General features: G+C 56.8%; 1 protein-coding gene across 1 annotated transcript; it reads left to right on the top strand.

The window, feature by feature from the left end:
- The first annotated feature begins 20,085 nt into the window (after window positions 1-20,085).
- On the top strand, window positions 20,086-23,610 carry CHST1 (carbohydrate sulfotransferase 1). Its single transcript, XM_040980327.1, has 3 exons — window positions 20,086-20,158; window positions 20,563-20,663; window positions 21,498-23,610. The coding sequence occupies exon 3, from the start codon at window positions 21,540-21,542 to the stop codon at window positions 22,776-22,778; it is 1,239 nt and encodes a 412-aa protein (XP_040836261.1). The 5' UTR covers window positions 20,086-20,158; window positions 20,563-20,663; window positions 21,498-21,539; the 3' UTR covers window positions 22,779-23,610.
- Window positions 23,611-26,579: the final 2,969 nt, after the last annotated feature.

The following is a 26,579-nucleotide window of genomic DNA, read 5'->3' as shown; positions in this document are numbered from 1 at the left end:
CACCCCTCTGCCTGGATTAGCCCTGAAATGAAGTTACACCTGACAGACAGGCTGTAGTTGGGTAACACTTGCTTATTATTGTCTTTTATACTAGGGCAGGCAGGTTATATTGATGTTTGAGCAAAACCCTTCCTACCTTGGAGTAGAGGGGATGTCAGCTGTGCCACCTGGCCTTGGGCACTGGGATTCTGGGCACCCATCCTAGTACAGAGCCCACTTCCCTTTCTGGTGTTTGGTGTTGTCATCTGGAAAATTGGATTGGGAGGGATTATTTTTTATCCCAACTCTATGCTTCCTTTCTGGTTGCCCTGAAGATAGTAGGAGAAATGGGAGTGGCACTCAGGGCAGACCTGTGCCAAGGGCCTTGGGTGGGGTCTTCTGGGGGCCATCATTACCTCGCAGAATGAATCCCTTCCTATAAGGTTCCCTGGGGACTTGGGTCCCTGGGGAATCCCTGGGTTCCAGCATCTGTCACTATGTCTCCTTGGTTCCTGACTTTCTGGGTTGTCTCAGCTCCCATCACTTCATCAGGAGAGCCCATTCAGGCCAAGGGCGGCCACTGTACCTGTTCCTGCACCTGTTGTAGAGCTCCACACAGAAGTGGTCCTTAGTGTTGGCTGAGTGAAGACTACTGAGGGCCACGAACTCCAGCCCAGCTAGAGAGAGGGCTAATAGTTTCAAAAGGCCAGATGTGGGATCCACATCTGTAAAATCCACATATGTAAAAATAGCACTTGTGAGTTTGATGACTTGCATCAAACTTGGAATCCAAAGGAATTTGGATTCCAGGCCAGACTGGCCCATGTCTGCCAGGCCTGGGAGTCTAGTACCCCACCTGTGATGAGGACAGCCAGGTGGGTAATATTGATCTGCTTTTCTGAGACTTGTCCTTGCCATACCCCTGCCACAATGCAGTGGCATGGTCTTCTTTGTGGTGGTCATGCTTGGGCATCTGAACCTAAACTACTGGCCCCACACCTGGAAGGTCTTCTGTATCCTGGGGACTTTTCTCTACTTTGATAACCCTGATGTAGGGAGAAGCCCAGGAGGAACCTAGCACCGCAGTCCCTTCTTGGAGGGGGTACCGGGGCAAGTGCTTTGTGAGCTGTTAGGGAGCCCTGCCTAGGGGCCTGGCACAAGCAGCTGTGGTTTCCCACAGGAAGTTGGTATTCTTGGAAATAAATCTCCATTCAGTGCTCTTTCTCCTGGTGTTTTTTGTTAAGACCCGTCGACACCACTGCAGGCTCAGGTCTTGGGCTCCTAGGTGTCCCGCTTTCCCCAGGGAATGCCAACAGGTAGGTGTGGTTGTTCTCATTCTGTAGATGAGAAAACCAAGACACCGAGGGGGATGAAGCTACTTGCTTGAGGTCCAGTGGCCAAGAAAAGGCTAGTCTGGGGCTTGAACACAGAATCATCAAGCAAACTAGCTCTTCCCAAGGAGCCACAGGCTCAGCTGGATTCAGGAGAAATGTCTCCTGTCTTGGGGGGTGGGGGAGCCACCTGTCACCCTCTTCTGGTACACCCTGGGTGGCCTCTTAATCTTTGGGTTCTTTTCTCAGGACCTGGCCATGGCTGGATTTGGCTGCACATGCCATCAGGGAAGCACAGCTGGTGGAGGATTTGGGGGAACCACTGTTAGCTGGGGAGGAGGGGGCATTCCTACAGAATCTGTGAGAGGCTTGGCTCTGTGAGGGTGGTGGCATCTCACTGGCTCTGGTCCCTGCTTCTCAGCCATGGTGGAGCCTGACCATGACCTTCTCCCAGCTGGGCAGCCACAGGCAGGTGCAACCTCCCTGGGTTGAAGAAGAGATGGGAGTGGAGACAGAAGCTGTTTGCTTCTGAATGCATGGAAGCATTTGGCACAACTATTTGGGCATTAGCCACTCGGTCATCCCTACATCACATGCTTTAATTTCACTTCATTTCTGAGGATGTAGAGCACTCCCCTGGGTTTGGAAGAAGGCAGGTTGTAGAATGCTACTCCCATGCCTCCTGGCCCTATCGCTGCACTCCCTGGTTTTCATGTCCACTTGGAGGTCACGCATATGCATGAGCAGATCTGTAGCAATCATGTTTAAAATCCCATGGCCCTCAAAAAGATGGTGGGAAAACTGAATGGAAAGGTAAGTTCACTTTGGCACCCCATGTTTATGAAAGCCAGATGTAGTATTCCCCCCCCCCCCATTATTCCATGGACTTTCTGAAGATTCCTCTCTAGGTGTTGCACCTGAACAGGACAGTGATGTCATGGCCAATGCTGCTGCTCCTGTCACAGCTGATCCTGGAGAACCAGGTGGGTACATAAAGGAACTTCCTCATTCCTCCATCAGGGCTGGGCAATGTTCCATTCACAGGGACAAGTATGTATCTTTCAGGGAACAAATCACATAGCTGTTCAGCTGGTAGTGTCCCAGGACACTTCACAGGTGTGTACGTTCATGCAACCCCACCCTACCCCACCCCCTCCCAGGCAGAAATGGGGAACCTCTCCACTGCTCCAGAAAGTTCCCTCCTGTCACTTCCTGGTCAATACTCCATATTAAGAAGATATGGTTGAGGAATTGGCCCTGTGACACAGTAGGCTAAGCTTTCTCACCTATGGCATTAGCATCCCATATGGGTGCTGATTCAAATCCTGACTGCTCCACTTCCCAGCCAGCTCTCTATGTATGACTAGGAAAGCAACAGAGGATGGTTTAAGTCTTTGGGCCTCTACACCTCATGGAAGACCTGGAAGAATCTCTTGACTCCTGGCTTCAGATCAGCTCAACTCAAGTCATTGTGGCCATTTGGGGAGTGAACCAGCAGATGGAAGATCTCTTTCTCTCTTATTATGTAACTCTGCTTTTCCAATACTAATAACTCTTTAAAAAGAAATTGAGGTTGTTCTGACTTGTATGATCCTACCTCGGTTTCCTTACCTTTTACCATGGTGTTTATGTTGAAAGTGATGGACGACCATGCAGGTGTTGGGACTTGGCACATGGTGACCATTTAACAGAAGGGATCAAGATCGATAGTAAAGTCCCTTGGGTTTCCCGTCTGCCTCTGCTTGGGCATGGCAGTTATCTTCAATTCCTATGCAATGCCTGTCTCTTTTTCTCCTACCCACATGTACACATGTGGGGACACATACACCATCCAGCCATGGACATAGACAAAGAGGTCACTGCACCAGGCCCAAGTTGAGTGAATGGCCCCATTGTTCTTAGGCTGAGTTTCCAGAGCCAGCCAATGTGGCATTGACCATTGGGAGGTGCCCGTGGGCCTCTGACCAAAGGCTGACCACACCTGGCAGTAACATCCACTGTCCCTGCTGTTCTCCAGAGAGGAAAGAAAGAGCATCAGTTGTGCCTGTTTGTGTTGGTCCTGCCCAGATGTCCCCTTTGACACACACTGGCCTGTGGCTTCTGATTGCCCCAGCAGGGGCAGGGTCAAGGCGGATGGTGCATCAGAGCTGAGAGGCTGCGACCACATCTGGAAGAGAGGACAGGGCAAGAGGCGGGGTGTGGATATGGAATGCCTCCTCCCCTGTGAGTAGCCAGAGAGACCCGAGGGACCAGCCCCTGGGGAACATCCCGGAAGCATAGTTCTTCCCTTTCCCTATTCCCCCAGCTTTCCTGGCTGTTCTGGAAATGCCTCCAGGAGGGTGGGACTTGGGCTGTCCCTCTGGGAGGGCTCCTCAGATGGAAGATTTCTGTGCGTGGGCCATTGTGGATCAGTCTGCCCAGCTAGTAAACCCTCCTTGGATCTCTTGGAGGACAGGCTTTAAGGGAAAGCCCTAGCCTGTTCTCTTTCCTGACCCAGCTACCTCTGATATCAGCCTGTGGGGACCCAGTGGCCACTGCTGTCAACAGGAAACTATGCTTGCCCCAGGGCCTTCAGCCTGCTTGGTACCAGTCATGCTGCAGAAAGGGTGGTCTCGGTGGGGGGCTGTCCGGAAGTGAACCCACACCTTGCAGCACGTACTAGGAGCTGCAGGAAGAGAGGTGTGAGAAGCAGAAAGGGGCTGGTCAGGGAGAATACTGGGAGGCCTGGCCCAGGGAAGGGAGAGTTCTCAGACCAGGATGTGACTTCCAAAGGGCTTGAAGTGACTTCCTGTCTCAGCAAAGAGAATGGGTGGGAGCTGCTGGCTACTTCAGGTAGGCCATGGCCCTGGAGTCTGGCCTGGGGCCCTTGTGGTCACTTGGAGTTCCACAACAAATCATTGTGCTTCTTTGCCTCTGCTGCTAACCAGGGTACCTGCTAGCTCACAGAGCAGGGGCAGGCGTGTCCCAGGTCTTCATGAGCACCTTGTCAAATTGGGCCATGTACCCTGTCCTGATGGGTCCTGCCTTGGACTGGGGCTGGAGCAGGAGCCAGGATGGAGTCTATCTTCCCTGGGGAACCAGCCTTCTTAGCTATGGAAGCAGCCTCTCCCCCTTTCCCGCCCCCCTACCTGGGACCTGGGAACCACTCAGGATGGGGAGTTTAATTGCATTCCCTAAGCCTGCTCTACTGTCCACCTGATTCCTATTAGCATCTTCCCAGCCCCCGAGGCCTGGACAGTTATCTTCCATCTGCATTGCCCCATTCTAGCCCACCAGGCATTGGGTCAGGCTGCCTCAAGGTCTTGCCCCCACCCTGTGTATCTCAGGATCTGCCCTGGCGCCAGGTGTGTAGGGGTGAGGAGTATGCATACTTGGGTAGGTATGACACTGGCCAGGGAGGACATGGGGCAGCCACAGCAAGGACCAGACAATGACAAAGCCTTTCTCTGTCCCTCCTTTCTCTGAAGACCCTCAGGTCCTCTGGGGAGGCTACCATTGGCCTTGGCAGGCTCTGGGCTGGCTCACATAGGGAAGCCTGGGTGTGGCACTGGCCAAGGGCCAGATCTCCTACATGGCACACTACTCCTATCTTTTGCCCCTTTCTGCAGCCTGACTCCTGTAAGTCCCAGAGTTGCTCTGTACTCTCTCGTTCACCAGGATTGGCTGGTCTCCTCTCAGTTAGCTGGGGTAACAGTCGGCCACTAGAGCAGGAAGGTACCCTCTGTGGGGAGGGGCTTTAAGGAAAGGGGTCAAGGACACCCTGCTTCCTGGAGGCCCTGCAAGGATTTGGGACCAGGCACTAGCAGCAGGACAAGCTGGCTGAGGGGTCTCGGGCAAGCACTACAGCCTAGCCCCAGTGTCAAGGGGAGATGTAGCTCTCTTGGTCTCTAGCTGCCTGAGGCCTGGGGCTGCAACTGTATGAAGTATTTCCCCTTGACCTGGACAACAAGGTCTACAATGAGGGAGGCTTGGGAAAGAAGGGGACACTTCTTATTTTGATTTATTTCAGAAAAGGAAGTGAGAGACAGAAAGCTTCCATTTGCTGCTTTTCTCCCCAAATGATGAAAACAAGCAAGATTGAGCCAGAACAAAGCCAAGAGTCTGGAACACCATCTGGGTCCCCCATGAGGGTGTAGGGGTCCAAGTACTTGGGCCAGCCCCCCCCCCCCCCCCCCACCAATCGCTGCTTTCCCAGGTACATTAGCAGAGAGAGGAATTGGCAATAGAGCAACTGGGCCTTGAACCCATGAACAAGTAGCAGTTGCACCTGCAAGTAGACCCTTGGCCTCTGGTGGTTTTGAAGGGCTGGAGGAGCAGGGAATGTGACAGGAGGGCAGGGGTCCCCCTGAGATCTGTAGGGGGCCTCATAGCTGGCGTAGGGAGCTAGCTTTTCCAGGGGATTCAGCTGGAGGCACTGACAGGGCAGCAAAGTGGCTTTTTGTGAAGAAGTAGACTCTTGGCAGGCTGTCACAGCCTGGCAACCTCTGGGTCCAACTTCCCAGGCAGCAGCATGGGGGTAGGGGATTAAATGGCCTTGATCTCAGAGTCTAGCCAGAGGCAAGGCTGCAAAAACACTCCAGCTAACTGTGACCACAAGGAGGTTTGAGTCTCTTGATTTGTCCAGAAGAGGGCAGAATTGAGGCAGAAGATGCCAGCCCTCTGAGAGCTGGAGACTCGCTCATTGCATTTCCCTCCTGGCCTTGGCTATCACACAGAGGGGCCTGGCTCACCCACTCCTGAGTGGGTTTCCAAGGCAGCAATGCTGGGCCTGCCCAGCTCTGCCTGGGCCCTCCCCTCTCCCTTTCTCTCTTGCAAACTTTTTAGTCCTTGATGACTGCCAACTTTTTTTTTTTTTAAAGTTATATATCTATTTGCAAGGGAGAGAGAGAAGTGGGACTGGACCAGGCTGAAGTCAGGAGCCCAGAGCTCCATACCTGGTCTCCCATGTGGGTGATGGAGACCCAAATACTTGTACTGTCCCCTAAGAGTAGCAGGGAGCTGCATTAGAAGTAGAAGCAGGACTCCATTCCAGGCTCTCCCATCTGGGATGCAGGCATCTTTACGACGCTATAACCTCCATGCCCGCCCCTGCAGTGGGCTCTTCTGGCTGGAAACTTTCTGACCAGGTGCTTCAGTCTCCCGGGTCTGAAGTCAGGAAGAGCCGGCAGCCATTGCCCGAGCGCAGGCTGCCTTGTCAGCAGGCCCCATGAGACATGGGAGATTGAGGATTGCGGCGGCGGATCTTAAATCAAACCCTGGGGCATCCATCTCCCGGAGCAGACCGAAATAACAAGGTGGGTGGCACAGACTGCTGTCACTGCACGGACAGCTGCAAGATATTAAGTGGCCTGGTTCCTGAGTCCCAAATCTCCCAGGTCCCTGCAGGCCTAGGGGTGCAGGGGAACGTCTCCTCATAGAGGACCCCAGGAGGGGGGTGTCTGCTGGAGGGTTGCTGCAGGTTCCACTGCCAGGCCTGCCTGATTCCTTGTGTCTTCCTGCTCGCTCCTCCCTGGGGCTCAGGTTGGCTGGCCAAGGGGAACAGTTGATCTGGCACTCTAATCACTGCACACCGGGATTAGGTGCTCTGCCCCTCCCATCCAGCCCCTGGCTCTCGATTCCCTCATCTGTAAAATGGGAATAGTCGTGCCTCTTTCGTGCAGCTGTTGCAGTGGCTAAATTCTAAAACCCACCCCCACAAAACAAACAGCACGGTGGCTGGCCCAGGGTGAGACCTTGAACTTGAGCCATGACTTGCCTGAGCATCTCACTAATAAGCCCCGTCCCGGTGCTGAATCTCAGTCGATCCCTTCTTCCTCCAAGAAGTCCTCCCTGAATGGCTCTGCAAAGTGCCATCTTTCTCTGGCTTGCAAGGCTACGCTACAATGATGAGTTTTGGGATCCGCTCACACGCCCTGGTGGTTCTCCTCTGCTGCTTCACTGGGTGGCAGCTCAGTGCCTCGCCCCTGCCTCCTTCCTTGGACTCCAGCACCTGCAAGAGCAGAGAGCTGAAGAAACTCTGCATTCATCCAGTAGGAGACTCCGGGAAACCAGCAACAGAACCCCAGTGTGTTCCTGAGACTCAGGTTTTCTATTTTTAGACTTTAAATGTTCTTTTGGAAATTAAAAACCACCCTCCCAATCCCTCGCCCCGTCTTTACATTACAACTGCACCAATCTTTCCGTGTCAGCCAGATGCACACCTCGCTCGAAATACACAAGAATTTGAAAGATGAGGCTCTGGATCTGAGCGTGTGAGATAGAAGAAGTTTTCTCTCAACTCCTGCTATTCTGCCAGGTTGGAGACGTGGGCAGGGATTAGCTCTGGGTGAGACAGAAGGTTCTGGTAGCTCAGCCCCGGGGGGTGGGGTGAGGTAGGGGAGCCATCATCAAAAGCTTGGTTCCTTAGGGAGGGGTGCAGGACTTTTGGGGACAGGTGAGGAAACAGCTCTGGCCACCTTGGAAGTCAGGCTCTATCCACTGCAATGGACGGATGGCGGTCGCTGGAGCCTAGGGAGACTCTGGACATGTCATGTGAGCTGTTCCAACTTCGCAGAGTCCAGGAATCCGCTCCAGGACAGCAGGGCAGTGTGGTGCAGTGGAGTGGATGGGGCAGTTTATAATTGTGGCTTTGCCTTCCTGACCAAGATTAACAGCCATTTGGTCTGGTGGGACCCTTGAGGCAGATGCCTTGGTGCTGTCTGGTTCTGGGGGAGAGGGAGGGGAAGGGCAGCCTTTCTTGTTAATCCTCCTCCTCACTTTCCCTTGCAGGTTCCCGAGTCCAAGGCCCCTTCCCTGCTACCCTGGGCACCCACCAGCCTGGAAGGTTAAGGGTGCTGTGTGACTGTTGAGCACTTGTGATTGGACCGTCTGGTTCCCCCAGCAATGCCACCAGATGAGGACTGCTAGGTAACGTGTGGGAACTGGGAGGCACACAGAGAGGCTGTCCTGCTCACACAAAGTCACACAGCACACATGTGGCGGGCTGCTTGGATGCCACAGTGCCTGTGCCAACCTTCTGCACTCTGATACTCTGCTTGAGGCTTTGCAGACATTCCTGGTGGGGAGGGGTCTGAGCCATCCATTACCATCTTCATCCTCCCTTGTGGAACCACAAAGTTTTAGATGTCCTTCTACCCCCCCCCCCCCACCTGGGAAGACCAAGGCAGGGTCCCAGGTGAAGAGGTCAGAGGCTTTGAGGGCCAAAACACCTGTTCCTTCTCTGGGTTGTCCTCGGTCATGGTCAGAAGTGCTGGTGGCCTAGCTGGGATTCCTACCTAGCCCAGTCACCTGCCACCCTCCTGCCGTAGCTCTGGGGCCGCGGATCACAGGGCCCGGACACGTTCACTGTTTTGGGCATGTAATGAAGGTCTAGGGCACTCTGCAGGGGGTCTCAGGTTGGCATAGGCACTATGGCATCCTAACAGCTGCAGCGGAGGCTGCGGATCCCGCCCGTGGGGAGCGCCAGCCGCAGTCTGGCAGGGAAAAGGGGTGGGCGCACAGGACGCTCAGCTGCAATCCCACCCTAAGGCTCCCTTAGGCTCCCCTCGGTCCCTGCTCCCCCAGAGGGGGCGGCTGAAAAGTCCAGGGGCGGGGCGGTAGATGAGGGTTGCGGTGTGGCTGGTGGGTCCCGCCCTGGTGCTTGCTGGGCAAGGGGCACAAAAGGTCAGTGGGTCCTGGACCGCACTTTGGGACCCGGGGGAGTTGGCTTTGGCAGCCCTTCGGGCTGGGTGGGAGTAGAGGGGACTGGGCAGGGTGGGGTGGCCTGTGCGCAGCCCGCACCCTCCCTCTCTCCCGCAGCCCTCCCAGGGCCCGGGTGGGGGGCGTGGCTCCACGGCGGTGGGTGTTGTTGAGGGGGGTGTTGGCACCAGTGCCAGCCTGTGACTGGGGTGTCCCGGAGCGCTAGCGATCGGGGCGGCGAAGGGGTGGGGAGGAGTCGGGGGCGGGCGGCAGGCGAGGGGCGGGCGGCTCGAGGGGGTGGAGCCGGGCCGCAGCAGCGCCCGTGGCTCCTTTGCTCGGTTATGTAGCCGCTGTCGCCGCCGCCGCTGTTCCCAGCTGCCTCGGGACGCGAGGCGAGCGCTTCGCGAGGCTCCGGCGTCTGTAGCTGCTGCTCTACTCTGCTTCGGGCTGCGGGGTTGCAGGGCTGCGGGGCCTAGGGTTCTGATCCCCGCCCCCCATCCCTCCCCAATCCGGTACCTCTCCGATTCCCGCGTCCCGGCCCTCCTCCCCGCTCAGCCTCCGGAGAGAGGACGCTTTTGGGCTGCTGGAGCCTCCCGAGGCTTGCATTCCCGGGCCATGAAGAGGGGCCCTTGAGGGGCTCGCGGAGGCGGAGGAGGAGAATCGGGGAGGAGGGGGGCCGAGGAGGAGGGCGCGGGAGGCGGAGGATGCCGCCGCCGCCGCCGCCACCCGTGGGCCCCCAGCGAGCCTGACTCCAGACCCGAGGATGGAGCCGGCGCTGGGCGCCGCTGCGGCTCCCGGCGCGCCCCCGACCAGGTACCGGCCAGCTCCACGGGCCCCCGAGGTGGGCGGGCAGGCAGGAGCGGACTCCACCGCAGCTGCCGGGAGGGGCGCGGGCGCGCTGGGAGACGCCCCTCGGCTCGGGGCTGGTGGCCAGCGGCAGTGCACCGAGGGCGGTGACGGGGACCAGTAGCCGTGCTGCTGGCCCCAGGGCAGGGATGGGCGCTGGTGGCCTGGGAGCGCAGCGATCGCCCCGGCCCTCCCTGTCCAGCTGTGGGGAGGGCAGCAAAGTTGAGAGGCGCGGTGGCCCCCAGAGGTGCAGCGCACCCAGTGCCTCCGAGCGCACCCAGGGTGGCTGCTCCGGGCTCACCGTCCCGTCCATAGCCTGCCCCCGGTGGCTAGGGCTGCCGAGGCACTCCGAGACCCCACATCCGCCACTAACTTTCCAAACCCGGGCTGCCTCTGAAGGCTGGTGGTAGAGGGAGGCTTCTTACTCCTGCCCGGGGCTCGGATACCGCATCTTTACCCAAGCACGCTGAGCGAGGAGGTGGGAGGGTGCCACAGCCGGATGGCGCAGAGTTCCTCCCCTCCACAAGAAGCCAGAACAAACCCTTCTGCTGCTTTCCTGGGGGATTAGATCGGGGAGGAGCTTCTTTTGGGCTCCGGGGACCCAAGCTGGCATTCGCAGTCCCAGCCCTAAGTGGTCCCCGTAGGCATGCTGTGGGTTCGAAGGCCAAGCTGCCCGAGGGAGGTGAGGGAGACTCTGGAGAGACCTCGCAGCTGCACCGCGGCCTGGTTTTAATACCCCCACGCACCCTCACCCTCTAGCCATCCTGCCTTTTCCGTGGCGAGATTCCTAGGCTCCTGTACCGCCAGCTTGCTCCTGGTGGACTTGAAGTGCGTTTGGTATGAGGCTCCTCCAAAGGATAGGCTCGGGCTACTGACCAGGAGTGGAGACTGGGTCTGGGTGAAAACTGTGCAGGGCCAAAACAGGGGCCGGAATCCAGCCCAGGATTTTCTGCAGGGGGCCCTGGGGTGGGTGGGGAAGTGGCCCCCTGAACTGGGCAGGTGGCTGTTTTTTTTTTTTTTTGGCAAAGCCACTGGACAAGCCAGTAGGGGTAAGAGGCATACAGTTGTTGAACACAGTTCGCAGTCACTGGCTGGAGCTTTTGGGATTCCTCCTTCTCGGGGTAGACTCGGGTGAGGAGGCCTTACCTGGGCAGACCGTTGGCAGGCTGGCAGGCTGGCAGGCTGGCATCCTGGGCCGGCAACACTCGCAGGCGTCAGCGTGACCCTGTTTTCTTTTCCAAAAAGTGCTTTTCACCGTCATGACTCACAGGGCTGAATTCACCAGGGAGCTATCAGGCTTCTCACTGCTTGCATCCCCCCCACCCTCTTGGGTCTCTAGGGAGCAGTTGGGGAAACGGGGTGAGTGGGGGAATGGGAGGTGGATTTGCCCTTGGCCTGAGGCCCCTTGCCACCACACTCCACCCCCGCCTTGCTGCCTTCACTTGCTCTTGGCTACTCCTGGCTGAGGCCTAGCTAGCCATGGTGGGGAGAGGGGCAGAGGGACAGGAGGATGTGTCTGCTAATGATCCCCCAAGTGGGGGGGCTGTCTCTCGCTGAACACAGTCCTTCCCCTACCCCTGCCCCCACCAAATCCACATTTCATTCTTTGCCGAATAGTTGATTAAAAGTCAAGCTCTTCTTGTAGATAGCTCTTCCCGACCTCTAACCACCCGCCCGGGGCCCACAGCTCCTGGGCCCTTTAAGGCTTCTCTGCTCTGTGTAGGTCCCTCTTAGAAGAAGGGTATAGGACCCTTTGTTCACTTTCTCCTCTGGTCTCCTCCTCCCCTCAACTCCAGCCCCACAGGGCCTCAGTTCCAGAGGAGGGGTGGTGCTGGTGGTGCCCACCCAGGGGTGGGTGGGTACCAGGTCTATGCAGGAATGGGTCTCCCTTGTGTTCCATTGGAGGTAGACAGGGGGGTCCTTACCCCACGATGCTGGACTCCCCAGGCCCACCACATCCCCGCCTGCCTCCTTTTTGCCCACTCTCTACTTTCCCAACTCTACTCTGCAACTGTGTGGGGAGGGGAGCATTGATATTCATAATCTGGTTCAGAGAAGGTCCCGAAGCCCTGAGTCACTGTATGGTTTCCATGGAAACAGACTCGTTGGGAGGACTTGGTGTAGCGCTGTGATGGGGATGGGGGTTGGGGAGGGGAGGGAAACCTTATAGTAAAATCCGGCACCACAAGTATGGACTGAAGGAGAGGTGCTGTGAGCTGCGGCCAGGTGCCTGACCTCCCCTGGAGGAGGGGCACAGGACCCCCTGGCCGCCCGCTGGAGTGCTGTCCAGCAGCCCCTGACTGGGCCTTCAGGCTCCTGACTACCATCCCATGCCTCGGTCTCCTGCTCTGTGACACAGGGCAGGGGATGGGTGGGAGGAAGAGTGCCTATCATGGGGGGGTTGCTATGGGGATAGCTTAGCCTGGGGCCATAGGAAGTATTCATTTTATGTCCTCCTTGTGAGCCCCCCCACCCACTATGGGTACACCTATCTGGTGCCCAGTCCCAGCAGATGGGTCCTGCATCTTCCTGGGCTGTTGTCTTGTTGGACGCATCCTTCGCCCAATGTCCCCACAGTGGGAAGAGCCTCCTGCCTCTTGCCTGCTGGAGTTTACCTGTCCAGGAGTCTTACAGGAATCAGTTCACCAAGCTCCCATGGCCAGGTGGCTTCTTGCCTTGGTTTCCCACCCCAGCCCAGGGTTCCTGTTAGCCCTGGAGCCTCCGGGGCTGGGACAAGTGCCTCTCTGGTGGAGAGAAGAGGATGGGGTGGGGCAGGCCACTGCCCCTGATCTTATAGACTTTAGTACACTACCTGGAGAAGCATCTCCCTGCTGGTGATCAGCCAAAGTGATATCAAGAACCTTCCAGAAGGATGCTAACAGATACTATCTCTCCCCACCATCCTCCACTCCCTTTGACCCGCTCCCCCTGTCCCTGCCAGGTCGGCCCGGCTATCACCTGCTGAACAATGATTGCCTGACCAGCTGGGGTAGAAGCAAGGATTACCTAGGGAGATGTATGAAATATAGAGGCAGTAATGGTCCCACCAGAGACTCCCTCCACAGCCCTGATGTTTCACACAGCCCATCCCCTCCCTCTTCTCTGAGATGGACTCCAGCTCCCAGCTTCCTCCAGCTGCCCCCTTCCCACCCATCGCTGGCAGGTGTCAGCCGCACAGCATCCTGTCGGCCCTTCCTTCTATTTTACAGATGGGGAAACTGAGATTCCTGAGGCCTGCTGGGGCTGGCCAGGAGTCAAGCCAGCTGGGACCCCTCCCAGCTCCAAGTCAGCCATGGGGGATGCCCTCCTCCAGGCTCACCCAGCAACCTTCCCCACCACCCGGCCCGCTTTCAGCTTCCTGCCAAAGCTCTACTCCCAGGGTCTCCCTGGACCGCTTTGCTGTTCTCATTGGTGTTCACAACACCTTCCAATTTAATATCCTCTGCAAATTTCATTAGCAGGCTGTTTACTTCCTCTCTCAGGGTCATTAATGAAGACGTTAGGTAAGATGGGACCCAGGCCCTGCTCCCCCACCCACTCCGCCTGACTCCCAAACACTGCTTCCCTGCCAGCCCCTGCTTCCCCCCAATTCATTCCCCTCACCCAGCACCCCGGCGACCTGCCCTCTCTTGCTTGTAGACCTCACGACAAGTGCTTATGGCCAAGTCTGTTTGAATTAATTTTGTAAGATTACTTGAGGCGCTGTATCAAATGCTTTGCTAAAAATCAAGATATATTACCCTGCCTGCATTTCCTTCATCCACCAGGCTTGTAATTCTATCAAGAAAGCTATCAAGTTTGTCAGGCATGATTTGTTCTTTGGAAATCCCCACGGTGTTTTGTGGGGGCATGGGGTGCCCGCGCTTACTAAACATTTGGAAGCTCCTCCTGGGTGTTGACTCCTCCGTGAGAGCTGGGAGGCTGCGGGCTGTGGACCTTGCCTCCCGGTCCCTTCTGCAACCCCAACCACGGAGGAGTGAGGGCTCTTCTGGTGCACCCTGGATTGTTTGGGACCTCCCTGAAGTTCATGAGGGATGCTGGGGGCTACAAGCTGGGCCCTGGGGGAAGGGACACCAGGGATGGGGTAGGCCTGGACTGTCCTCCAGAGCAAGTCCCACTCTGATGTCCTGAAGGTTCCAGGGATGGAGTGATGAGCTAGGGCTGGTCACCCTGCTAATAATTGCTTTATGGGTGTATCTTCTTTAAGACACTCATCTGCCTGAGGTGGGCGCGGCCTCCGTTGCAAGACTGCCCATGTGTGGGCTGAGCTGGCCAGGAGCTACAAGGGGTGAGGTGAGCGTATTTAGGGCTCAGGGTAGGTAAGAAGGAAAGACTGAGACAGCTTTAGCTCTCCACTGAGCTCACACAGTGCCTCAAGGCTGGAATCCACTTCTTTGCCTCCTGCACTGCTGAGCTGGCTGGTCAAGGCAGTGACTTCTCTGGACCTTGGCCCCTCCTTCACCACCTAGGCTCGCAGGGGGGATTGCCAGAGGTGACGCTATTGTCACTGCATCACAGGGATCCCCGATGGTGTGGTGTACACATTCCTCTGGGTGGCTGTATGCCCAGTGGGTGGGCCCACACTGTGTGTAAGACCCAGGAAGAGAGGGGCGGCAAAGCGAGTCATGTTGCAAGGGGCATTTTTGGGACCAGCGGCAAGCTGGTGATTAGTTTAGGGTTAGGGGGTGGGAGGTGGGTCTTGACTCGGTTCAGAGCCCAATCCTTGTGCCCCATTCTACACTCTTTGAGAACATGTGGCAGTGAGCACCTGCTCCAGTGTCCTGCTGACTGTGTGCGATTTGGGTGTTGTCCCACAGTGTGGTTTTCATTCCAGCTGGGGAAGGAGAGCAACCCAGGGACTGGGCCAAGACCCACTTGGGGACCAAGGGGTCCCTCCCTGCACCTCCCCCAATAGGGACTCGTTCCTTATAAATGGTGAGCAGGTACTTGAAGAGCCATCATCTGTATTGAGGGAGAGCTGAGGTCAAGGTGCCTAGGGAGTGGGCATTTGGTACTGTGCTTAAGCTGCTTCTCAGGACCTCTGCATCCCATATCAAGTGCCTGGAATGGAGTCCCGCCTCCAATTGTGCTCCAGCTTCCTGCTAATTCGCACCCTGGGAGACAGCTACTGATGGTTCAAGCTGGCACCCACACAGGAGACCCAAATGGAGTTTCTGGCTGCTGTTGTGGGCATTTGGGAGTAAATCAGTAGATAAAATGATTTCTCTCTCTTTTTTTATCCTGTTCTCTTTGTCCTTCTGACTTTCAAATAAATAAAAAGAAAATAAGCTTAAAAAAATCTTGGCATCAGCATGTCCTGATGTCCTGATGTCCATGGTGGTCACCTGGGCTCTGATGTCCCCTGTTCTTCTCCTGTCTGGAATTGAAGATAGCTTAAGTTCCCAGAACTGAGTTTGAATGCTGGCCTCACTGTGGGCTGCCTGGACACAGCTGGCTGGGCTACCTGCTTGGGCAGTCTACCTGAGAGAGGCAGCCCTGGCACCTGGTACTCTGGTCTTTGGAGGGGAACCATCCCTGGCTGCTCTTTCAGCAACCCTTCTACCCTTTTATTTGTTTGCCTATTTAGCTTGCTTGAAAGAGAGAGACTGAGACTTGCTTTGCTTCCCAAATGTCTTCAACAGCCATGACCTGGCGGAAACCTGGAAGTCAAGAACTCAATCCAGGTCTCCCAAGGGAGTGGGAGGGACCCAGGGCCTTGAGCCATCACCTGTGGCCTTGTTGGGTGCAAACTGGCATGAAACTGGGGTTGGGAACAGAATGGGGACTTCCACATGTATTGCTGGTGACTCAGTGGCAGCTTTACTGCTGGGCCACATCTCTGCCCCTTCTCTGCCTAACCTGAGGTCTCAGCCCCTCGGCCCCTTGCAGGTGGCTGGCAAGGCAGCTGGCTCCTTCCCCAAGCAGGACACGCCTCTGCAGCTGCCTGCGCTCTTGCCCCTGTTGATGTTTTCCCATCCTGGAAGTTGGGAGGATGGGAAGAGAGGCCCTGGGGTCCAGAGGGCGGGGCCTCAGTCCTGTTGTGGCTGCAGAGGGATGGGGGGGGAGGGAGTGGCGGGGGCGGGGAGACAGGAAACCGAGGCCTTTCCGCCTATCACAGGCCTGGCTGAGACAGGGAACCAGGCCTGTGACTCATCCCTCCCCACTACAGGAACCGGGCACACTGGGGCCGTGTGTGGGGCCAGCAGGCCAGCTGTTTGCCCACTTGCCAGGAGCCCCTAGGAGGATGAGGCCTGTAGGGGGAGGTAATAATACGGGGGTGGGGAGGAGAGGGGTCAGCACACGGCTTGGAATGCCTCAGAAGTGGAGGCCTACGGCCTCAGTTTTCCCAGTCACTACCAGGGCCACTAAGGATGGCCTCCTAGAGCAGTCCTTGCATGCCATACTTTTGGCTCCTTCTCCACCAGCAGCCTGTCATGTGGCCAGCACTGGCAGTGCCTGCAAGCCTCTCCCCCACCCCAGCTCATGGCTTAGGACCCCCTGGTGCTTCTGGAACTAGGTGCTGGGTGGCAGGATTCAAACCCAACCCCATCTTACTGACCAGCTGCCACCACAGGCTGTCCCCGCCTCCCTGGCGCCTATGGATAACTGCTCAAGGATGCTTGGGATACTCAGAGTGCACCCCCAGGGGCTGTGGCGGGGCTAGGGGCACTTGTGAACCCTGGAACTGGCATAGAGAACTCATCAGATCACGCTCCCCACCTCTGCCAGCACACACACCCCTAGAAGTATTCTGTAGGCCATGGCCCCAGGAAACCTGTCCTACCATTTTAGTGGGTGTGACATCTGGAGGGTGGTCTATACAGGGGGCTCCCCAGGAGTCCCTCTAGAACTCCTGGGCTGGACTGAGTATACAAAAACTTGTAAGTGACATCTTTCGCTTTTCCCTTTGGCTGCTGGGGAGCTCAGAGCCCTTTGTGTAGCTGGCCAGTAGCTTGAGTTTTATATGCTCAGCTGATTCTTGACTCTTACAGACTTTTGTACCCTTACTTATTTCTTCCCTTGCTTTGTGTGCCCCCCCTCCGCCCCGCCTTAGGAAGACAAGAAAAAGCCACCCCTTGCTGCCTTTTGTGGGTTTTAGCCTTCACTGAACCAGCATCTGGGGTGGATGAGCCCTGGTTCCCGAATACCCTGGATATGCATCCCCTGCTCTGCAGGCTCCGCCCCAGAGGCCTGCAACTCCTCCCTCCCTGCCCAGTGCCCCTGCCCCCTGCGCCATCCTGTCCTTGGGACCCCAGCACCTTGGGGCTCATCTACCCTGGTCCAACCCCCATCATACTCCACCTCCTTCCTCTGATCTTTCTCCCATCCATTTCAGGTTTTCTCAAAAGGTTATTATTATTATTATTATTATTATTATTATTATTAGTGTGGGAGGGGTCTCTTGGGGTAGGGGTGGGGGAAAGTCTGTTGTCTGTTGGGTGTCCCCTGCTACTCCACTGCCTCACCCTCCTGCAATCTGCACCTGTCCTTGGTGGCACGCCTGGGCAGAGAGCCCCATTCAGGGGAAAAAGCAAGAACTTCAGCCAGTGGCTCTTAGAAGTAGGGGAGAGGTGAGCTGGTTGACGATGCTCCGGGCATAGGCTGTAAGGAGGCGTGCAGTGAGGTACCAATGGCTTCTTCTCACCATCATTCTCCAGCTTTTGGGTGGCGTGACTTGTTGGTGTCCCCCTACTGACCCAGGAAGCTCAGTGTGAACTGCTCCCCACCCCCCACCCCAGGGCCTGGTGCTCTCCGCCCTCTCTGGGAGCACCTGCTGTGCCTAGCTCAGTCCACATTCTGCCAGTGGTGGCTCAGGCATACATGAGTGTGCACACGTGTGTGTTCACAGCCCCCCTCTTTTGGAAAACCACGAGTGGCAGGCTTTCACGCGCGTGTAGCCATCAGTCATCCCACATCTTGGCTGGCTGTCCCGTGTTGCCTTTTATGAGTGTTTTCATGGAACTTTTCCTGATGGAGTCCCGGGGGCAGGCCCTGGGGTCGGGGAGGCTGTTGGGTGGGGTTAAACTTCGAGAGAGCAGAGGTGTCTGTGCTTGGCCTTCAAAAGGTCCGGGAATGTTCTAGATCATGTGTGGGAAAAGAGAGACTGTGTTTCAAACGGGGGCTGTGGCCGGGTGGGATTCAGAGCATTCCCATGCTCACAGCCGGCAGGATCCATGGAAAAACCCAGGCCCAGAGAGGCGAGGGGGGTGAGTCCAAGGTCGCCGGCCCGAGGAAGGCAAAGGCTGTGCGGGCTCTTCCTGCCTGAGGCATTCCGTTCAGGGTGCCTTCCCCTGCTGGAGCGGATGAGACCCGGGAGGTGGCCTGGCCTGGCCGCCTGTTGCTGCTTGCTCGGCCCAGCCGAGGAGGGGAGGGGCGTGCGCCTTCACACCTCGCCGCATCCTGCGACCTCGCCTTCTGCTGCAGCCCAGCAGGGCCTCGGATTCCCAGCTCAGAGATGCACGGCCCGGAGGCCGCGCTGCCGGGGATGGCCACCGGAGGGCAGCAGAAAGGTCACTGCAGTGGTCCAGCCCACGACGCCGGAGGAGGAGGCGGCAGAGGGGCGACAGGAAGACAGGAGGCGTGGGTGGACAGAGGCCCTGGCTGAGTGTGCTCCCCCAAGACAGAAAGCAAGCCAGACATTTACTAGTGAGAATATGTACTGATGGTTGATCAGCGCTGTTCTCGCTGTTCTGTTGACTAATTAGTTCTCACAGCACCTTTGTTAAAACTTGATTCTGCCTGGGAAAGTAAGAGGCCAGAGAGATGAAAGAATCGGTGCCAGCGTCCTCCACCCCGCCCCACCAAGCCGGTGACTAATTGGATCAAGCTCCACAGAGCTGGTTCCAGAGCCCACGAGTGCATCCCAGCTAAAACCGTGTATGGGAAATACGAATCAAAGCGAAGTTTACTTTGGTGCCCAAAACTTTGAAAGTCTCGGCATAGGAGAGATCTTCAAACAGTGCATGGAAAATGTATACAATGGAAAAATTATGCTTGGATTTCAGAAAAAAAAAGTTTTTGCACCAAAAATGCACTTGACTTTTTGAAACCACCTTGTAGCTGGGGCATACACCTGCTGAATGCCAGGGTGACCAGGCTCCCGGCTCAAGCTCTCAGCTCTGCATTTACAGTTTCCAACACAGGCAAGTCGTGGGTGTGCAGGGGTTTGGCTCTGAAGTTCGACCAGTGCAGGAATTGCTGAAATCTGAGCTTCCTCCTGGGACTGAATGCAGTACCCTGGTGGGACCTCTGAGAACCACCACCCTGCTTGGAAGAGGAGGCCCTTGAGGAGTCTTTGGCAGTGGCCCTGGCCTTGGGGTCTCTGGTTTCCAGGGCAGATGCTTCCCGCATACCAAGGACATTTGGCCAGCCTGGGGCCCAGCTCTGCCAGGCTTCCAGGAGAGCAGGGTGACCGCCAGGAGAGCCCGGCTTTCCCCCATCCACCCATTCCCATGCCCTGGCCTTGCCCTCTCCTGCCTGGCTGTGGCTGGATCTTTTCCCCCAGTGGTCAGACTGTACCTACGTGGTGGGGCCGAGTGTCACTTCCTCTGGGGTTTCTCACCTTCAGTGACATCCAAGCCAGCAGCAAAGCAGCAGCCCCCAGTCCAGGACTTGACTTGTCTCTGGGTGGAGGAGTGGGCTGGATGGCAAGATGCCAACCCTCCCTCTGCCTCCACCTCACCCCCGGCTTTTTTTTTTTTTAATCAAAATCCTGCAGTGAATTGTAGTTTGGCCAGTGGGATCCCAGGGTCAAGTTGAAGACTGCAGGGGTTCTGTTTCCCACGCTGGTGGGGATGAGAGGAGGGGACTGTGAGTGTCCTGATGGGGGTTAGGGGAGAGGGGGAGACTATTTGGCTCCCCCAATTCCCTTGTGGGCTGAGCTTAGAAGAATTGGAACAGCCGCAGTTTGTCTGTCCATAAAATGGGGCGCTATGAGGGCAAAGCGAGCTGATGCCTGCACAGCAAGGGCATGCCCAGTTCACACATGTCTTCCTGGTCTGGCCACCTGCGGGATGCTGTGTTCTGTTAACATGGCTTTGCTTTTAAGCAAGGGCTGCTTGACAGCATGGGGGGAACCTACCAGGTGAGGGTTTAGCAGGCTCCTCGATGACCCCAGGACAGAGTTCCCGAAGTGCTGACAGGTGCTGAGCAGCCCAGGGTCCTGTGCTCTGACCTCCATAACCACTGCCAACAATCTCAAGGTCAGGAGTACGCCCTGGCCCACTGCCGCCTTGCATTTCAGGTAGTTGGCCTCATTCGTGCAGTTGGACGAAGTCCCTCCCTGGCCATCCTTCCAGAGCTGACCTTGGACCTGGAGACCTGGGGTGAGCTCCCCTGTTCTTGCCCACCTCCATTATCCCTATCTTGGGCAGGGAGGAGTGGGCATTACTGAACAAGCTGAACTGTAAAAGGCCAGGCTTTCTTCATTGCAGAATCCATTTGGGCTGTGCTTGGCCAGGCTTCCCTGGGGCGGGGGCTGTGAGGGGCGTGCCGGTCTTGGGCCATCACTCAGCCCTGGTGTGGGCAGAGATGCAATGCCTCTTTAGGATGAATGGGTGGGTTAGATGGGTTAGGACTTAGGGGCGGGGTCAGAGCAGGTACCAGGTTACCTATAGTTGGTGGGCGTGGGGTGGGGATGGGCAGAGCCCTTACTGCCTGGTTCTAAGGGGCAGGGGCACATAGCCCAGCCTCACCCTCAGAGCTCCACCCTACTTTCTCCTTCTTGCAGTCTGCTGGCCATAGGGCTGCTGAACAGGCTGGAACCACAGGCTAGGTCCAGACACAACGCAGGTGCCTACGGACTCCGCCACTCGGAGCTGACCCTCTTTGGTAAGTGGTTGACTTGCCCGTGGTAGTCTAGTCCCGTGCCCCACCTTGGGGCCTGCCAAGATGCTCAAGTTGGCTCCTTGCTCTGGGTCCTTCCTGTTCCCCACCCCCAGCCTCATTCCCAGCCCCCTTTTGTGTGCACAGAGAATCAAGGCCTAGAGGTGGAGCCCCAGGGGACTGGCCAGGCCTTGTCTCTGGGCTAAGACCTTTGCAGGCCAGTTCACTCAGTGTTGTTGGGGATTGGTTGCCTCAGTGGTCAGAGCAGACCCTGGGGCTGGGGGAAGGGATGCAGCAGATGGACTCTCCATCTATGCAGGAATCCAGAATCTCAGGGTGGGTGGGTAAGGAGGGGGCAACAGTGTACACATGGGGTCCCCTTCCCCAGCCCAGCCCAGCCCAGCCCAGCCCTTGGTGAGTAGGTCCTTCCTGCCTTGGGGCATGGGCTGGGCAGACAACTGGCAGGGATCCTTCCTCTGTCTGGTGGTGTGTGGGTGGAGTGGTGAGGGGCAGAGGAGGAAGGGGATGAGAGGGGAAGAGCCACTGTAATCACTTGGGAGCGAGTAGGACTGAAGTGTAGGAACTGGGGGTCCCCCTTAAGGAACTCATAGCTTGACAGGGAGGCCTCTGCAGCCAGAGTAGGTAAGACCCCCCCCCCCCAAGGGAACAGGGCATCTGAGGTCTCCTGCTGTATGTCTGAGGTCTCCTGCTGTGTGTCTGAGCAGTGATCAGGGTTTGTGTGTGTGTGTGGCGGGGGGTGGTGCGGGGGAGCACCCTGGGGAGCAGACCAGCATCCCAACTCCAGGGCAGGTACCTGACCCCAGCCACCTGTGTCTGCAGCCCTTGAGCCGTGCAGAAGCAGCCCCATGAAGGTGCCCAGCCATGCAATGTTCCTGGAAGGCTGTCCTCCTCCTCGCCCTGGCCTCCATAGCCATCCAGTACACGGCCATCCGCACCTTCACTGCCAAATCCTTTCACACCTGCCCGGGGCTGAGTGAGGCCGGGCTGGCCGAACGGCTGTGTGAGGAGGGCCCCACCTTTCCCTACAACACGTCCCGCAAGACCCACATCCTCATCCTAGCCACCACACGCAGCGGCTCCTCCTTCGTGGGTCAGCTCTTCAACCAGCACCTGGACGTCTTCTACCTGTTTGAGCCCCTCTACCACGTCCAGAACACACTCATCCCACGCTTCACCCAAGGCAAGAGTCCCACTGACCGGCGCGTCATGCTAGGAGCCAGCCGAGACCTCCTTCGCAGCCTGTACGACTGCGATCTCTACTTCCTGGAGAACTACATCAAGCCGCCGCCCATCAACCACACCACCGACAGGGTCTTCCGGCGTGGGGCCAGCCGGGTGCTCTGCTCGCGTCCTGTGTGTGACCCTCCCGGGGTGTCCCCCGACCTCATCCTGGAAGAGGGGGACTGCGTGCGCAAGTGTGGCTTGCTGAATTTGACAGTGGCCGCCGAGGCCTGCCGTGAGCGCAGCCACGTGGCCATCAAGACGGTGCGCGTGCCTGAAGTGAATGACCTGCGGGCCCTGGTGGAAGACCCTCGGCTCAACCTCAAGGTCATCCAGCTGGTCCGGGACCCTCGCGGCATTCTGGCATCTCGGAGCGAGACCTTCCGCGATACGTACCGGCTCTGGCGCCTGTGGTACGGCACTGGGAGGAAGCCCTACAATCTGGACGTGACACAGCTGACCACGGTGTGCGAGGACTTCTCCAACTCTGTGGCCACAGGCCTCACACGACCCCCATGGCTCAAGGGCAAGTACATGCTGGTGCGTTACGAGGACCTGGCCAGGAACCCCATGAAGAAGACAGAGGAGATCTATGGATTCCTGGGCATCCCGTTGGACAGCCACGTGACCCGCTGGATCCAGAACAACACGCGGGGCGACCCGTCCCTGGGCAAACACAAGTACGGCACCGTGCGAAACTCAGCGGCCACGGCTGAGAAGTGGCGCTTCCGCCTCTCCTACGACATTGTGGCCTTCGCCCAGAACGCCTGCCAGCATGTGCTGGCGCAGCTGGGCTACAAGATGGCCACCTCGGAAGAGGAGCTCAAGAACCCATCAATCAGCCTGGTGGAGGAGCGGGACTTCCGCCCTTTCTCATGACCACTGACCCTGGGGGTGGGGCTGGGGGTGGGCACATGGGAGGCTGGGGGACCAGGAGGTTTTGATACAATGGATGGGACCGTTTCTAACTGTTGCCTTACTCCCCTGCCTCCACCCTGCACCCCACCCCGCGCCCACTCCCCCAGCCCCCCATTTTTTTTGGTCTCTGGAATTTGCACTATGTGGAGGGGGTGGGGAGGGTGGGGGCTCACGAAGTCAGGGGGTATCTCCCATGGCCTCCCCCCACCCCCACCTCGTGCAGTCGCGCTCAGAGGCGGAGTCTGCACGTGGACCATGGCGATGTTTACAAGCACCCTACTGGCACGTACACAGGCGCCCCATGGGGAGTGGCACCTGCCAAGACACCGAGCCTGGGGACTCCCCTTCTCCCCCTTTGCACTGTCTTCCTTCCCGGAGGTCTGAGGATAGAAAGGGGCGAGGCCTGTCTCTCTCCCCCTGGCAGGAGTCACGTGCTACCCTTCCCCCTTTCCGCCTCCTGCCCCCACAAGTGCGGAAAAACTGCCCACCCGCCCCTGCCCTTGCCTGCCTGCCTGCCTGCCGGCCAGCAGGCTTTTACCGTGAGGTGAACGTGGCCGTGTCCGTTTCTTCCAGTCTGTGGTGATGCTGTCTGAGTCTTGTGGCTGCCCCTCCCCTCCCACCCCTCCGGGGACCTGCCGAGTCTTCTGGAGTTGCTGATTGACTGTTGTTTTTTGGGGGGATGGGTGGGGTGGGAGGGGTGGGAGATCCATCAATGATCCTTCTTTGTGCCAAAAAGAAACAAAGCAAAACACGAGTGGGTCAGTTTGTTAAATGAACATTGAGATGCTTTATTTGTGTGTTGTGTAAATAAAAGAGTGCCATGGTAACATCCGGGTGTGAAGGTGTTCTGATGGGGTCAGAGCAAGCCTGGGGTGGGAATGCGCGGTCTGGGTGCTCTGGAGGGTCTGGGTGCTCCTGGCTTTGGAGGAGGAGGAGGAGAAGAAAGGGAGAGGGGCTTCTCTGGCAAGCCTGCCCTTCAGAAGTCCTTTGACCCTGACCTTGAGACCCCATAGTGCCGTTGTGGCATGGATGTCAAATGGGGTGATAGGAGGTAAGGCTGTGTCAGATCCTGGGGTCCCTTCCCTGTGCCAGGGGCTACCATGGCTGTGGCTGGAGTGCTCAGGGCAGTGGCCGTGTCTCTGTGGGGTATCCACACCGGTGGGATACGTGTCAGGCCTACTTCCCCTCCTCTCCTTGGTAGTCCAGTAGGCACTTGTGAACAGCAGCTGCAGTTCTTATGCCAGGAGAGTAGCTGTCTGCCCTCTGTCTCCAGGGTGGCTGGGGGTCCTGGCGTTGTGGTCTGATGGTGAGGCAGTCTCCCCACCACCGGGTAAGGTGGCTGCGGGGGGGGGGTGGGACTGGCTGGTCGGAAGAAGGGCTTCCTGAGGAAATGGGGGTATAGCAGCTGGAGCAGAGCTGGAGCTAGTGGTGGCTTTCTTGAGGAACCTTATCTGCTTAGGATTTTTCTTTTCCGGTTTCAGTTTATGGTGGTAAAATACACACTGCTTACCATCTGCTGCCTTCACCGTTAGCCAGTGCATAATCTGTTAAAGCTCTTATAGTGCAGTGTGACAACTGCAGCCGGCTGGTCCGGAGCTCTGTCCAGCTTGCATACCTGGAGCCCTGCCCCCAGGAAGCACCAGCTCTGCATTGCCCACTCTTTCTGCCCCTGGCAATCCTACAACTCCAGATACCCACTCTAAGTACAGTAGGCGTGCTTGTGTGGCTGCTCATCTCACATAGGTGATGTCCCCAGGGTCAGAATTTCCTTCTTTCAAGGCTGAGTAACAGCTGGTAGTATGGATGTAAGGAGCTGAGCCATTTACCTCTCTCTCGCTGGATGCTTCTGTGTTTGGGAAACAGTGCTGCCGAGAACACAACTTTTCTTGGAGAACTGACTTGTGAGTGGGATTTCTGGATCTGGTAGCAGTTTGGTTCCTGGTGTTTGGAAGAGTTGCCATCTTGTTGTATTTCACATTTCACCCCGTGGTGCATAAGAGCTTTAAGCTCTTCAAGTCCTTGCCCACATGTGCTCTTGTCTGCTTTTCCTTCCTTCCCTTCTTTGATAGTAGTTGTCTGAATGGGTAGGAGTGAGAACAATAGGTTGTTTTCTTTTGTTCTCACTTAAAGTGCATGAGCCGTTTGTGTTGGGTGTGGTGATTCTCAGGGGGGCCCTGCCCTTTGGGTGCTGTTGCTGCTCCATCTCTTTAAGGTGTTGCCTTTGGCTTTGCGGTCCAGGATGGTTTGCCAGGCATTGAGAAAGAGAAAGATGAGAAATGAGGGTACACAGCCATGCACATCCCTGAACCTAGAATCACTTGCATTCATGTCTCATTGGCCAGAACCTGGTCACATGGGTTAGTTGCAAAGAAGGCTGGGAAATGTAGTCTTTTATCTGGGAGGCTGTAAAAGTTAAGGTGGCTGATGGGTCTCAAGCTCATCTTCTTATTCTGGGACACACATTTCTCTTTCGCAAAAAGGGAGACCACTTGTACCAGAACAAGGAAGCTGGTTTGGAAGATCCCTGGGCCTTATTTATTTACTTATTATTTTTAATTAGCTCCTGGTTCATAGGAGCTGCTTCTTGACTGTGGGAAGAAAGTCAAATGGTCAATTGGCTTTATCCTGGCATTGGTATCTCACTCAGCACACCTGACTGACTGTCCTGGTCGCTCTGGAACACATGCTCCAACAGAGGCCACAAGTGGCGCTGTGCACCTGTCCCCCAAGCAACACCCTGTGAGTTGCTCTGCTGTGAGTTGGTACTTGAGCCACAGGTGCCGTGTGTGTGTGTGTGTGTGTGTGTGTGTGTGTGTGCGCGCGTGCGCGCGTTGGCTTCGTGTTGGAACTGAGAAACATTGGAGCCCTGGAAGAGTTGGGAAGGATTATATCTCGTGTCCTCCAGGCAAATGCTGAGACTGGAGAGGTTAATGGAGTTGCCTGGATTATTCAGGAGATGGGATCCTCCCTTCTTTCTTCCGTTTCCTTGCGTCTGCCTGCCTCCCCTAGGTGTGAGTACTAAGGTCACAGACATTCCTTTAAGAGCCACTGTCTGGTGGAGGCAAACAAAGAGACAGATGGCCCAGTTATAGGCAGAGCATAGTACCCACAGGGTGTCCGTGCAAAGGCAGACCTGGTCCCCTCACTGACTTGGTCCTAGAAATAGCAAACTGCAGCCTTATTCCTCTAAGTGTCCCTGGGCTTGCAGCTTAGACAGGCAAAGGACTCTTTTGGGTGGTGGTGCCTGCCCTGAGTCTAGGAGCAGCTGGGGCTAGCCCTGTGGAGGAATGTTCTATGTTGAGGGAGGAGCAGGTGCAGAAACCCAGGACAAGGAAGGCTGGGGACATGTGCGGCCATGTGGACTGTGGAAAGGCGGTGTGGCCAAAACCAGGCCTTCCTAAACTTGGCTGTTTTGTCAGTTCTCTAAGGGAAATTGGCCTATCAGGGGACTCAAGGCCCGACCCACAAGGCAGAATCATGAGCAAGAAGAGGGCTTGACAGATAAAGGAGAAAGACCAGACTTTCAAAGTGTTTGTTACGGCCTCGGATGTGCCGGCTCACTCCTTCCCTCCCTCCCCTAGCCTCTTCCTGTGCCAAGCTTCCCATTCACCCTTCCTTCCCTCGGCTTCCTTCTTTTTTCTGATTCCTAGATGACACTGGGCAAGATTGTGGAGTTACAGCACCAGCTGTTCATACCTTCTGGTAGTCACGCCACTGGCTGCCATTCTCCTAAGCGGATGCTGAGCTGAAAACACTGCTTGC

Source organism: Ochotona curzoniae, unplaced genomic scaffold (assembly GCF_017591425.1).
Source record: "Ochotona curzoniae isolate NIBS_2020 unplaced genomic scaffold, NIBS_Ocur_1.0 contig_3432, whole genome shotgun sequence".
NCBI classification, from domain to species: domain Eukaryota; kingdom Metazoa; phylum Chordata; class Mammalia; order Lagomorpha; family Ochotonidae; genus Ochotona; species Ochotona curzoniae.
This window is presented reverse-complemented; position numbering and strand designations above follow the sequence as displayed.

What these genes read in the sequence shown, in the direction of transcription:
- CHST1 (XM_040980327.1), top strand. Translation starts at nt 21,540, where the DNA reads ATGCAATGTTCCTGGAAGGCTGTCCTCCTCCTCGCCCTGGCCTCCATA.